Genomic DNA, 13407 nt, shown 5'->3' on the forward strand with positions numbered 1-13407 from the left:
TAGAGATAATTTTAATGTACAAATATTATCCACAAAATCAGTCAGTATAATCTGGATGTCCAGATTAACAGTATCTGGATAAACAGGGTTCTACTGTTTCAGCAAAACAAAAGAAAGGGTCATAAAGGGAATAAAAATGAAAGACTCCCTTCAACACTAATGGCATTGGGGTCAGAAGAAGAATTATAGTTCACCAAGGAAGGTCACATTGGAGAGATAAAAGTGATTAGCATAGCACAAGTAAGTGGAAGCAATGCCAGACTCAGGCAGTGAACCCATGGTTGCTGAACCATGCTCCGAAGTTGAGAGGCCCTGGAGGTACTGCTCATCTGACTCAGATTATTCCCAGTTTTTCTCAATCAAAGATGCAGCAAGGGTGAAGGAAGTCACAGCTTGGAATGGGGTAAGTAAAGCATACTTGATTGACTGTGGAGAAAATGGTAGATTATGGTACTCCAGACCTGCTCAAAATTGGTAATTTTCCTTGATGATTTTTTTTTTTTTTTTTTTTTCCCAGAAACTTTAGAAATATAGTGAATACCTGAGAGCATTGAAGAGCAAGTTCCAAATTGTCCAATATTGTCTGATAGGCTTCGGCATGATGTGGTTCAAGGAACTAAAGAAGAAAAACCATAATGTCCTCTTTGCCAAATTTCATAGTGCGAATAATGCACTCCAGTAAGTGTCCATCAGGCTGCCACAGTGTGTAGCGTGATACATCCCTCCACGTGTTGCTCTTCGATTGTTGTAGAGTCTACAAGTGACGTGTTTTGCTCCACTGTTATCAGCGGCGAGCGTTCAGTTTAGCGATCTTTTGTTTATGTACTGCAGTTCACCCATGGAATCCAAGTGCAAACACCTCCCAAGCAATGGTAGGAGAACTGGCACCACTTCCAGATTCCATTTTAAAAATGTGGTGATAAACTTGTAATGAAGCTTGCCAGTTGAAGGCATTCACGATCTACAATTGTTTTGGCTTCCTTGGTTGTGTGGGCCTGTCATAACTTCATAGTGTTTCCATATCACTACCACATTACTCATTGTTAAACGTGGTATCTGAAACTTTCCAGAAAGCTCATGAATGGAATGATCGATAATCATCCCCTTTCAGCCACACAGAGTTCTTGTCCTGTGTCCATTTCAACCACTATAGCTAGTAAACATTTATGGTTGTGTATAGGCTCACGACATGCTAGAATGATTTTCGGTACCACTCTACTTTCCTTTCATTAAGTGTCTGGTCAATAATGTTAATGGAGTATATGAGCTACATTTCACAAATTGGTTGTCATCAGAAGTCACAAAATGATGAGAGGCGATAAATTGTACCATTGCAGTGAATGGAGAATAGTTCCTGCTCCCAAACGTAAAGACTTGTTCCATCTAAATCAAAAGCACACTCCTTCAGAATGATGTTGTGTGTATCTGCTCCTGAGAAATGCACATTGAATCACTACACTGTGCAAATGTGATCATTCTGAATGGTTTACCACACCAAAGAAATTCACTTTTGATTCAAGTAGACGTTCTTTCTTTCTTTCTTTCTTTCTTTCTTTCTTTCTTTCTTTCTTTCTTTCTATCGGATGCAATATATAAAAGAAGAAATCAAAGATATACAAAGCAAACTTATAGATGCATAAAAGAAACAATGTTTTAACTACCATATCTAAAAACTATTTACCCTGCAAAGTAATTACAGTGTATGCTAAAAGCATAAAGCTAACTTTTTATACATATTAACACACAAACAGACAAGGAATTGTTTAACTATTATAATGTAATGTAGACTTCATGAGCATCCAATGTCTTCCACATCACAGTAGGAATCCACCAAGGCTCTGCCTTATCACCACTGCTGTTCATTCTTGTGATGGACACCATTACATCAGACCTGTACAAGACATTACTCTGGACACTTCCCTATGCTGATCCACCTATGGGTGGGGGCTTTAGAATAACACCCACATTATTCCCTGCCTGTTGAAAGAGGCGAGTAAAAGGGGCCCCAGAATCTCTCAACGTGGGAGAGTGGGTTGGCGACCACGGGGCCCTCGGCTGAGTCCTGGCATTGCTTCCACTTACTTGTACCAGGCTCCTCATTTTCATCTATCCTATCCGACCTCCCTTGGTCACCTTGTTCTTTTCTGACCCCAACGGTATTACGCATAGAGGCCTAGGGAATCTTTCTCTTTCACGCCCTTCGTGGCCCTTGCCTTTCTTTGGCTGATATCTTCATTTTTTGAAGTGTCGGATCCCTTCCATTTTCCTCCCTGATTAGTGGTATATAGAGGATGACTTACTGATGAGGTCAACATAAGGATACACATAGCCTGGCTGAATTGAGTCGTCCAGTTGCAAAACTGTCCATTTTTTCCTCAAAATGAGTTATCACTGCCATTTTATGCAACTCATCAAAATACACAGTCCCTTAATGTAATACATGAGCAAAGTCCATTTAATCCATACGTTTAAACTGGAACTGCTGCAGAAGTCGTTATGTCCAGCGTGTGTTATGCAGCAAAGCTCGTTATGTCCCAGACAACGAAAGATCTGCAAAACTTGTTATATCCCATCATAAAATGCAAAGATCAGGGAAAGGCTGCTGCAGAAGTTGTTTTGTCCCACTTTTGAAAGGTTTTTATTTTAATTTGTTCTGTTTAATACTTTTATGCAGACTCTTTGAAACCTGGTGAGATATTGAAGTTTTTCTGTTGCTTAACCTGTTTGCACTTCTAAGATTTGCCACCTAGTCTTTGTTTACAGTGTCAATTTAGTAAGTTATCAGGCACATGTTTTCTGTACTTTTGCCTGAATGAATTCACTTCAAGTGCAACCAGCAGCCCCTGGGAAGGGTAGGAAGAAAAAGTGAAACAAAGATACATGGAAATGGAATGTAGCAAAGCGAATGTTGTAACATTACTTTATACATCCTTGCTTTATTGGTTAGGTCACTTACAGCCAAGCAAACAATCTTACAAGTGTTCTCAGTACTGGAAACAATGTTTTATTGGCTCTTTTAAATAATCTAAAGAGATATTCAGCATGCACATGCTAGCAAAGTAGTTATTTTATTTTATTGCAGATGTTGTGTGCCTTCATTCCTTCAACTACTTTCATGCCAACACAAAGCTGCAGAGACTTTTCAGTGCCATCAAGTAAGCATGCAAGATATCAGACACATGCACCAGAAATTCTACTGTCATACGAACAGGGATGCTCAGCAGAGTTTCATCATGCATCATGTCACACCCAAATGTAATAGATCAAGAGTTAAGAATGGCGATTATCGGAGGAAGAAAGTAACAGCGAAATATTTTATGCCTACTCTGAGACAGCAGTGTAGAAAATGTACAAGTGTGCAAGCAATTTTTCATTAAAACTCAAGACAGAATTCAAGGATTGTGTAGAAGGTACTTGGAGACAGGCGAAGTAACTGTTGAACAACATGGAGGTGATATATAAGTAATAATAATAATAATAACGTAAACGTTTCCACCTTTTCAATACTACAATATATTCACAAAATTACAAATTATACGGTACTAGTTTCGACCCATCATTTGATGAATATTCTGAGAGAGAAAAGCTGTAAAGAAATATATAGAATCTATCCAGGTACTTGAAGTACATTATTGTACAGCAAGAACATAACTCGGCAGTATCTTCCCAGTGAGTTAAGTATTAAGGCTCTATGGCTACAGTATCAAGAGTCACACGTTGAAAGTTTACGTGTAAAGTACGATTGTTTTCGTAACATATTTGCTAATGACTGGATTATTAGTTTTGGGTCGCCTGCCATTGACTGCTGTTCGACGTGTCTCTCCCTTTCAGAATGCATCAAATCGTGTACTGATGTGGATTTGAAGCAAAACCTAAATACTGATCTAAATGTTCATCAGGGGAAAGCAAATGCATTTTACGAGCATGTGCAGCAGAAACCTGATGGAGAAATAACTCTCCATCAACTGTCAAAAGAATCATCCAATCCCCAAAATTCCTGACTAGGCGGCATACATTTTACGCCAGCTGTTCATTTACAACTTCACTATTTGTGAGTGGGATTCTAAAGATCCGCAGAGGAGAAACAAAACCTATATATGGCTTGAGAATTTATACAGGAAGGGTTCACATGAAATTGCAACAGCACTTTACTACAGATTAACATCTACCGACCTGGCAAATTACCATTCCATCAAGCTGGTCACTGATGGTTGCGGAGGCCAGAACACAAATAAAATCGTAATTGGAATGCTTGGCAAGTTCTTAGTTGAAGATGCACCTCCTTCAATAAAAAAATATAATTGCTGTTTCCTGTGGTAGGGCAATCATTTATCCCTCCTGATAGGGTTTTTGGACGAATCAAGGCCGATGTTAAGAACCATACAACACTTCTTACAGATCAAGAGTATGTTAACATCTTTGAATCTCATGCAACTGTAATTCGGTTGGGAAACAGCTGTCCTGTGATGGACTGGGAACAGGCAGTGTCTCACGTATTGAAGGAACCAGATAACTGGCATTTCAATCTTCAACCTTGTAAGAGGATCATACCTACACGAACAAAATCAGGCAAATGTGTGATAAGAGGTGAACTAAACTATAACAGCGATTGTGGTGAAGCTAAAAGCATACTGAAATGTGGGAAAGCCTTTTCTGCTATTGTGCCAGTATCAGTGGAAGAAGGGGTTCCTCTTAAGAAAGGAAAGCTCAACGACCTGAACACATGCTTACTGGAAAGAGTGGATAAGGAACGATGTTCTTCAAGACACTGTTTGACCAGCAGTTAATTTTAAACGGTGAAATGCCAGACTATGAGAATCGAGGAGAATAACGGATTGTTAATATAACTGTACGAAATGTCAAAGAACCTATAAAATGTTTTTAATGAATGATGATTTCTTGATGTAATCATAAAATCAAAGAGCAGGGATTATATATCAAAACAGATTATATACTAACCTTAAAATTGTTTCCATTCACGCTATTTTCATAGTGTAATACTTTCAAACGTAGCCAATAAAACACCTCCACCATAAATCTGCACACACTATTCCATATAATGCTGCAAATACCTTTATCTCCGTAAAAGTGCTGCAAAACTTGTTATGTCCAAATGTTTTTTGCAGATAACAATGGGTTTTATAATTTATATTTTATGAAGATTTTTGCGGTATGACAAAGATGAATGTTTACAGTTTAATTACAAAATTTCAACCTCCTGTCTTTGTTGCATAACAAATGACAGTTTTTTGCGCTTCCTGAAAAATACACATACAGTGGAACCGCAATATCTCGAATCACCTCGGGAGCTAAATTTTATTTTGAGTTATCGAAATTTCGAGATATAGAGAATACTGTTTTTGAGCATGTTTAGCACATAATTGAATCATGTGTATCTACGGGCTTATACTGAATGCATTATTATTTCTACAGTACTTAAAAATATACAAACTAACTCTATTTTACGGCATCACTTTAATTTTAACACTTATTATTGTAACTTTTTAGAAGACAGGATACAGTACATACAGTAGTGAAACAAGAAACATACCTCCATTAACACCTTTGGAAAATATCCGTTAGTCTCTTCTGTTTGCTACGGTTATCCTTTCCGCCCTTCATGTTGAAACTTCTCATCAATACCACGCAGCCGAGTTTCGTACATGGAGCTTTTCGTCCGCTACTGGGTGGGGTTTTATTTCGTACGTGACCGGTAATTAATTCACACCCAAGAAACAGCAAGGCTTCGCTGATTTTCCGATCACTAGAAGTTTTAGTTTTTCGGTTCCTGTCATATTAGCTCCCAGCATCACACTGTAACCCTTTCCTTACTTGTTAGCTGTTCCTCACAAATCACAAATGCCGTAATGCATGGTTAATGTTGCACAAAATTCGAGTTACAGAGTATTTTTTGCTTCATGTGAGGAAATGTTTGCTTCGTGAAATTGAGAAATTAGTGTAATTGAATTTTGAGTAATAGATAAATAAATACACGTGAAGAATAGGACAGACGTCCAGGAAATTTAAGTTACGTCGAGATAATGAAAATTCGAGTAATGGAAATTTGAGATATCGAGGTTCGACCATAACTGGTTTTGCAACTGGACTACTCAATTGGTGAATGACAGTAGGCGTCACCTTCAACTGCCGGATAAAGGACCATCTAAAATCTACGATCTACCGGAGTGTTATCTGTTCTGTCGCTTTCTATGGCAGTGAGTGTTGGCCAGCTGCAATGGAGGTAGAACGCCGACTAAGTGTCATGGAGTCAATGATGCTTAGGTGGACAGCTGGCAGCACTAGACTGGATTACATTTCAAACTACGATAATAGGAAACATTTTGGTATTGCACTGATCCAGAAGAAAATGCGGGAAAGCCGTTTAAGCTGATTTGGGCATATGTTGCATGAAGAGGATGATACATTGGCAAAGTCAGTATATACATTGAAAGTCGCTGGAAAGAGATCCAAGGAACGACCATGACAGCATTGGGCCGATACAGTGTTCAACAATCTGAAGGCCTTATACCTTCATCCACACATGGCCCGAGACCAAACTAAATGGAGACAACAAATCTACACAGTGGACCGTGTCTCCAGGCGGGACAATTACATGGGCACCCGCAAGGGGGGGCACTTGCCCCCCCCTGGAATTCTAAAGATGTTGATGTTCAATTGTTTAATATCATACCGGATTATTTCATAAATTGAAATTACTGACAGTCATCTAGCATATGTTATAACTGGAAGTTTCTGTAAACAATTTAATGTTGCTGACGTTATATTGGTTTTTATATTCAAGAAAATTGTTAATGTGCCCCCCCCTGGAAAAAATCCTGCGGGCGCCCATGGGGACAAACGTTAAAGAATAAAAAGAATAATAATAATATAATGTAGACCTACCGGGTGTCTCACCTGAGAGTCATCAGGTGCCTTTTCTGTGGTATTTTGGAAGATATTTTCAGTTTAGTTTTTGTAATGTGTAGGTAAAGCCAGCCCAATCAAAGAATGTTCATTGGTGCATCATGTAATGTCCAGTTAACAGAAAACATTGGTTTGTTTCTCTGTGCAGATGAAATGTTGGTTAAAGTATAATTTTATGTGACCAATCAATAGAGCAGGCTCCAATTAGTGTAGTGTGATATTCTGTGTGGTGCAGTACATTCTAATATTATCATGACTGTCGAGTATTTATAAAATATGAGTTCGCATCCGGGAGATTGTGAGTTCGAACCCCACTGTCACCAGCCCTGAAGATGGTTTCCCATGGTTTCCTATTTTCACACCAGGCAAATGCTGGGCTGTACCATAATTAAGGCCACAGCCACTTCCTTCCCATTCCTGGGCCTTTCCTGTGCCATCGTCGCCATAAGACCTAACTGTGTTGGTGCAACGTTAAGCAAATAGCAAAAAAATATTTATAAAATAAAATTAATACACTCCAGTAATATTTGTATCAGTTCATATCACACTTAAGCAATATTGTAAAATTTCAATATATCATAGAAATTTAATCATATGTATACGTTTTTTTTCTTCATATAATTGAATTATTTTATACTGATACACTGTAAGAGAAAACAGGCAGGCAAACAACTAAATATACAAGAAAGAAAATGTAACAGTTTCAAATTTAATTAAAACTACAATATTTTCTCTACTTAAAGATAGTTCTTTAACTTTGTTTTGAACATTTGTATTGAAGAGGCGTTCTTTATATCTACTTGCAGTTTATTATAGAGACTAACAGAATAATGCCACAATAAATTACTTCCATTTTTATTTGAATGAATAACTGTGCAGTGGATATTATTAGCACATCTTGTATTATAATTGTGAATTACTGAATTTGTTTTACATGATATATTTGAGTGTGCCAAATTGCAAATAATTTTATACATCATGACCAATGAAGATTTTTTGATATCTAATATTGTTACCACTACAGATTCAGGAAGCTCTATTTAGCAATCATTTACAATAGCAACTACTTTATTTTAAAACTTGAAATATACCTCACACTACTTTGTTAAATGGTGCTATCATACTTGATCATTTGGCAGCCTCTTGTGAGAGGGAAGTTGAATGAAGATTTATTTTACTTAGTAGAAAGCTAATATACTTTAATAAATGAACTGAGGCTGTGTGATAATACCAGTGTTCATGGAAATCTGTCCTCCAAAACCACTTCACTGTCGTACAGTAGTTCTCTAGATAGTTGATGAAGTAATGGAAAGGAACAAGAAAGCTGTGACTGTTGATGCCACGATCTTAGCCACAGGAAGAAAGGAACAAACAATTCATGCACATATAGTGAGGGATAGAAACATGAAAAGGAACACTTAATAGGAAACAAAAACGAGCTTTCCAATAGCTTAGAAGAAATGGACGTAGAGGAGCTGGGATTGATGAAGAGAGCCCTTCTACCTGAAGATTTGTAAATTGTCATGTTCCTGTCTTTTTACATATTGTGATGTTGTCCATCATGCTTATGCATGCGTGAACTGTAAGTGTGTGAGTGCTAATAGTTGTACTGAGTTTAATCGTGAACTACCCTAGTATATAAGTGACAGTTCCAGAAGTGTGTCTTTAGTGTAATTGTTTTAGCTCGTAAGTCCACCTCCATAGTGTAACAGCATTATTGACTGCTGTCCTCGGAGGCCCGGGTTCGATTCCCGCTACTGCCATAAATTTAAGAATGGCAGGAGGGCTGGTATGTAGTTGAAAGGGTACATGCAACTCACGCCATTTGGGGTGTGCCTGGAAAGAGATGCACCACCTCAGTCTGAGGACACGAATTTACTTCTGCTTGTAAGTGGTAGACTGAATAACAAGTGTGACTGAACAGCAAGAATATATATATAGAGAGAGGGTACTGTTACTAACATTAACATTAGTGTTAATTAATACATTTTGGAGTAAACGCTTCCAGTTATTTATTTACTTAACTGCTACCCGCCTGCACGTTACAATATGTTTAGATATTAACATGACTTTCCAAATGCCTGCATTTGTGAACGTCCGATCCATTTGATTTTAGTGTGACATAGAAGGCTATCATGATCGAAATCAGAGGGTTATATTTCTTCATCTTCGGGGAGTATTTGACATCCATACTCTGGTCAAGGCCTGTGACGAGTTCTCCAAGGACTTGGAAGACAAGGTAAGTTCTCACTTAGTTGATCTGTTGTCATCCTTATTTAAAATGTATTATCTTTCCCTCTCTTCTTCTTCTGCTTGTGATCTCTAGACTACTTTGCAATAGACCCTGTTATTCTTCACCATAAAGTCCTGTGCATTGTCGAAGTGGAACATTTATAATGTGTTTAATCTACGTGTCTTGTTCAGACTCTGCCCTGGCTTCTTTGTCTTTCAATTGCCACTTGAATGATACTTTTTTTTTTTTTTTGCCCCTAAGTTTAGAATGTGCCCGAAGTACTTGGGAATGTGCTGCTGTGCTATTGAACTGAATGTACTTCTGTTTGAACTCATTAATTATTGACTTATTCTTATATAAGTCCACAGAGTTTTTAACATCCACCTACAATGGTACATGTCCTTCTTTTTGAGGGTCTGGCATTCCAATGCATACAAAAAATAAGTAGAACACTGGGGTCTTAACTAAACATATTTTAATGTCTATTGCAATATTATGGCTCTTCCAGATCATGGTCAGTTGTGCCATTGCAGTTTTACTTTAGCAATCCCATCTCTACTTTTTATCTCTTCAGTATATCATCTTTCTTATTCATTTGTAACAAGAAATCTAAAATGACTCCCATCTCTACTTTTTATCTCTTCAGTATATCACCTTTCTTATTAATTTGAAACAAGAAATCTAAAATGACTTTCTATCAGCACTAAAGAGGTTTTACTCAATAAAGGCATTAAGCATGTAGCACAGAGTTCAAGTGTACAGAAAGTGATCTTCATTCATTTGTTCACTTTGAAAAAGAAAATTTGATTCCATTTTAGTAACAGAGGTAAATGTCCCTTACCAAGAGGGGCTCTTTGAAAACTACTCGCTGAGTAAGTGGCTGTGCGGTTTGGGTCCTGTAGCTGTCAGCTTGTATTCGGGAGATAGTGGGTTCGAACCACACTGTCAACAGGCAAATACTGGGCTGTACCTTAATCAAGGGCATGGACGCTTCATTCCTACTTCCATCCCTTTCATATCCCATCATTGCCATGGGACCTATCTGTGTCGGTGCAACATAAAGCAAATTAAAAAGAATTAAAACAACTCAATAAATGTAATGGAATTCAACAAGGTGCTGGGCCTTACTGAAGAAAGAATGTAGAACTGGCTGACTCAACAAACAGAATGTGTCTGCATGCATCAGGAATCTATACATATTATAAAATGAAGTCCGTGCTTGGTTTCTGTCTCATCATCATCATCATTTCCCTTTATCCAGATGTAGCCGGGTAGGGGCAAATATGGTTCCTCTCCACTTTCTTCGGTCTTTCCACCACTCCTCCTCCAACACTGTGTCCCAGTCCAGGTTTCTTTCTATAATGCTGCGTTGGATGGTATCCTTCCATCTCAATCGTGGTCGTCCACGGCCTCTCCTTCCTTGGATTTGCATTTCCATCACCTTTTTTGGCATTCTTTCATCGCTCATTCGCTTTATGTGCCCAAACCATCTTAGTCGGCTCTTCTCTATTCTATCATTCATTTTTTCCACTCCAATTTCTTCCTGGATTTTCTCATTCCTTATTTTGTCTCTTCTACTCTTCTGTATCATACTCCTCAAGAACTTCATTTCGGCTGCCTGTATTCGACTCTTATCTTTCTTTGTCATTGTTCAAGTTTCTGCTCCGTAAGTTGTTATGGGTACGTAATACATCTTGTACATAGTATCCTTTGTTTCCGTTGGCACATCTTTGTCCCCTAACATGTTTCTTACACTATGATAGAAACAACTTCCAGCTTGAATCCTTTTCCTAATCTCAGCATCCAGTCAAGCATTCTCCATTAATTCACTCCCCACGTATTTAAACGTTTCACTACTTCCAGGGGCTTGTCTGCAAGTCTAATCTGACCTTTCCCTTCTTTCTCCCCTCTAGTCATAACAAGAGTTTTACTCTTTTCTACACTTATTTTAAATCCACATTCTTTGATCTTCCCATTCACCACATTCAACTGTTCTTGAACCTTCCTGTCGTCTTCTCCCCAAATCTCATGTGCAAATAACATCATGTTCATTTCTCTTCCTCCATATGCTGCTTTTGCTGTTCTCATGATGTCATCCATTACTATTGTAAACAGGATTGGTGATAGAACACTTCTCTGTCTCAGCCCACTAGTTATTTTGAACCAACTTGTCCTGCCAACTTGTGTTTGCATGCAACTACAACATTCCTTATACAATGCCATGATTTTTTTATTAATCCCTGTCCAATTCCTTTTTGCACCAGACTGCCCCAAACTTTCGTCCTGGGGACACTGTCATATGCCTTTTCAATGTCAATGAATGTCATCACCATATCATTCCCGTACTCCCAATGCTTTTCCATTAGTTGTCTCATAATGAAAATGGGCTCTATTGTTGACCTTCCACTTCTGAAACCAAACTGATTTTCCTGTATCTGATTCTCAACCCTCAACCTTATTCTACTTTCCAGTATCCTTTCCATTATCTTAGCAACATGGGATATTAGAGTAATTCCCCTGTAGTTCTTCAAAACTTTCTTATCACCTTTCTTGAAAATTGGGATGATTATTCCTTTTTGCCAATCCTCAGGGACCTCCTTATTCTCCCAGACATTCCTGAGAACCCAGTATGTCCACTGCAGGCCTACAGCTCCAGCTGCCTTTATCATCTCCACTGAAATTTCATCTATTCCAGCAGTTTTTCCATTCTTCATCTTTCTTACTGCCATTTCAATTTCATTCATTGTAATTTCTTTATCCATTTCTTCATCAACTAATTGCCTTTCCTCATCGTCCATTGAATGACTGTCATCCGTTCTTATGTTCAGCAGCTTCTGAAAATACTCTCTCCATCTGTTTCTTATTTCTTCCGGCTTTGTTAAAATTATGCCACCTTCATCCTTCACAAATCTGGTGTTTACCTGATCTCTCTTTTTGTTTCTTAAGATACCATACAGTAATTTCTTGCTGGCCTGCGTATCATCTCTCAATTTCTGTGTGAATAAGGCCCAGCTTTTCCTCTTTTCTTCCTCCACTACTTTCTTGGCTAAATTCTTTGCCTCCACATATTTTCTTCTACTTTCTTCAGTCTTAGATGCTTTTCCATGCTTCCCATGCCATTTTCTTTTCCTTCACCTTAATCTTTACCCTATCATTCCACCAGTGTGTTTCTTTGTCTTTCACATTTCCTGATGTTCTACCACACCTTTTCTACACATCCAACCAGTGCTTCCTTAAATCTTTTCCATTCCTCTTCAACATTCCCCACCTCTGTCCTGGGTACCAAGGGTATTATTTCCCTTTGAAATTCTTCTTGTATGCTTTCCTCCTTCAACTTCCATACTTTAATTCTTTTCTCTCTTCTTAATTGGGGTTTTTCAATCTTTCCAACTTTCAATTTTCCTATCACAATTCTATGATCTCCACCAAAGTCTTCTTCAGGCATGGCTGTTACATCTACAAGGTTCTTCCGGTGTTCTTTCTCTATGATTATATAATCAATCATGGTCTTTGTTCGTCTGCCTCCCCAACCATACCTTGTAATCTTCTGACTGTTCTTCTTCCTAAACCAGGTGTTTCCAACAATCGTTTGATTCCTCATGCAAAAATCCACCAACAACTCGCCTTCTGGATTTACATTTCCATATCCAAAGGGCCCTACAACATCTTCCTTTCCTTGTCTTTCCATTCCAACTTGTGCATTTCTGTTTCTGTCTGTGCAGCTTAATCTTGAGAAGCACTGAATAGATTTTGGTGTTGTTTACACCATTGTTTAGAGCAGGATTTCGCAAACCTTTTTTGTGTATGAGGCACCGTGAGTATATTGCATGCATGATCAAGGACCCCTAACCACAGAACATAATACTGAATTCAGTAAACAAAAACAGAATTTTGTAATATTACCTTATTTGATTTTATCCGTGTAATATATGACTAATAATTACTTTCTCTTAAAGTTTAATTTAACTTCATTTACATAAACATACTTTCTACTTGCATAAAAATTATAAAACAATGTGTCACTTGGCTACTAATAACGAATCTGGATCTGGAAACTTACTTGAGAAGATTAACTTGGTGCGGTTGTTGATCAATGAGATGGATGGTGCTGTTTTCCAGAGAGCAAGCATTTTACAAGTATAGTCACTCAAACCAAAGAGCAACATTAGCTTTCTTTCTGTACTTTGTTTTTATTTGCATACCTGCCAACTCCCCCAATTTAGGCGGGAGACTAACAACATTACTGTCCG

The 13407-nt window shown here is 38.1% G+C and overlaps 1 protein-coding gene across 2 annotated transcripts in view; it reads left to right on the forward strand.

The window, feature by feature from the left end:
• Nucleotides 1–13407, forward strand: part of LOC136875971 (nonsense-mediated mRNA decay factor SMG8) — a 161780-nt gene that overhangs the window by 12241 nt on the left and 136132 nt on the right. Inside the window, exon 3 of one of the 2 annotated variants that reach the window (XM_068228430.1) lies at nucleotides 9041–9163. The exons of the other annotated variant lie outside the window; for it this stretch is intronic. Coding sequence (XP_068084531.1) covers nucleotides 9041–9163 — 123 coding nt within the window. The remainder of the gene's footprint in view (nucleotides 1–9040; nucleotides 9164–13407) is intronic. 2 annotated transcript variants of the gene reach the window in all.

The sequence above is a fragment of the Anabrus simplex genome, chromosome 6 (genome assembly GCF_040414725.1).
Source record: "Anabrus simplex isolate iqAnaSimp1 chromosome 6, ASM4041472v1, whole genome shotgun sequence".
In the NCBI taxonomy this organism is placed as follows: Eukaryota; Metazoa; Arthropoda; class Insecta; order Orthoptera; family Tettigoniidae; genus Anabrus; species Anabrus simplex.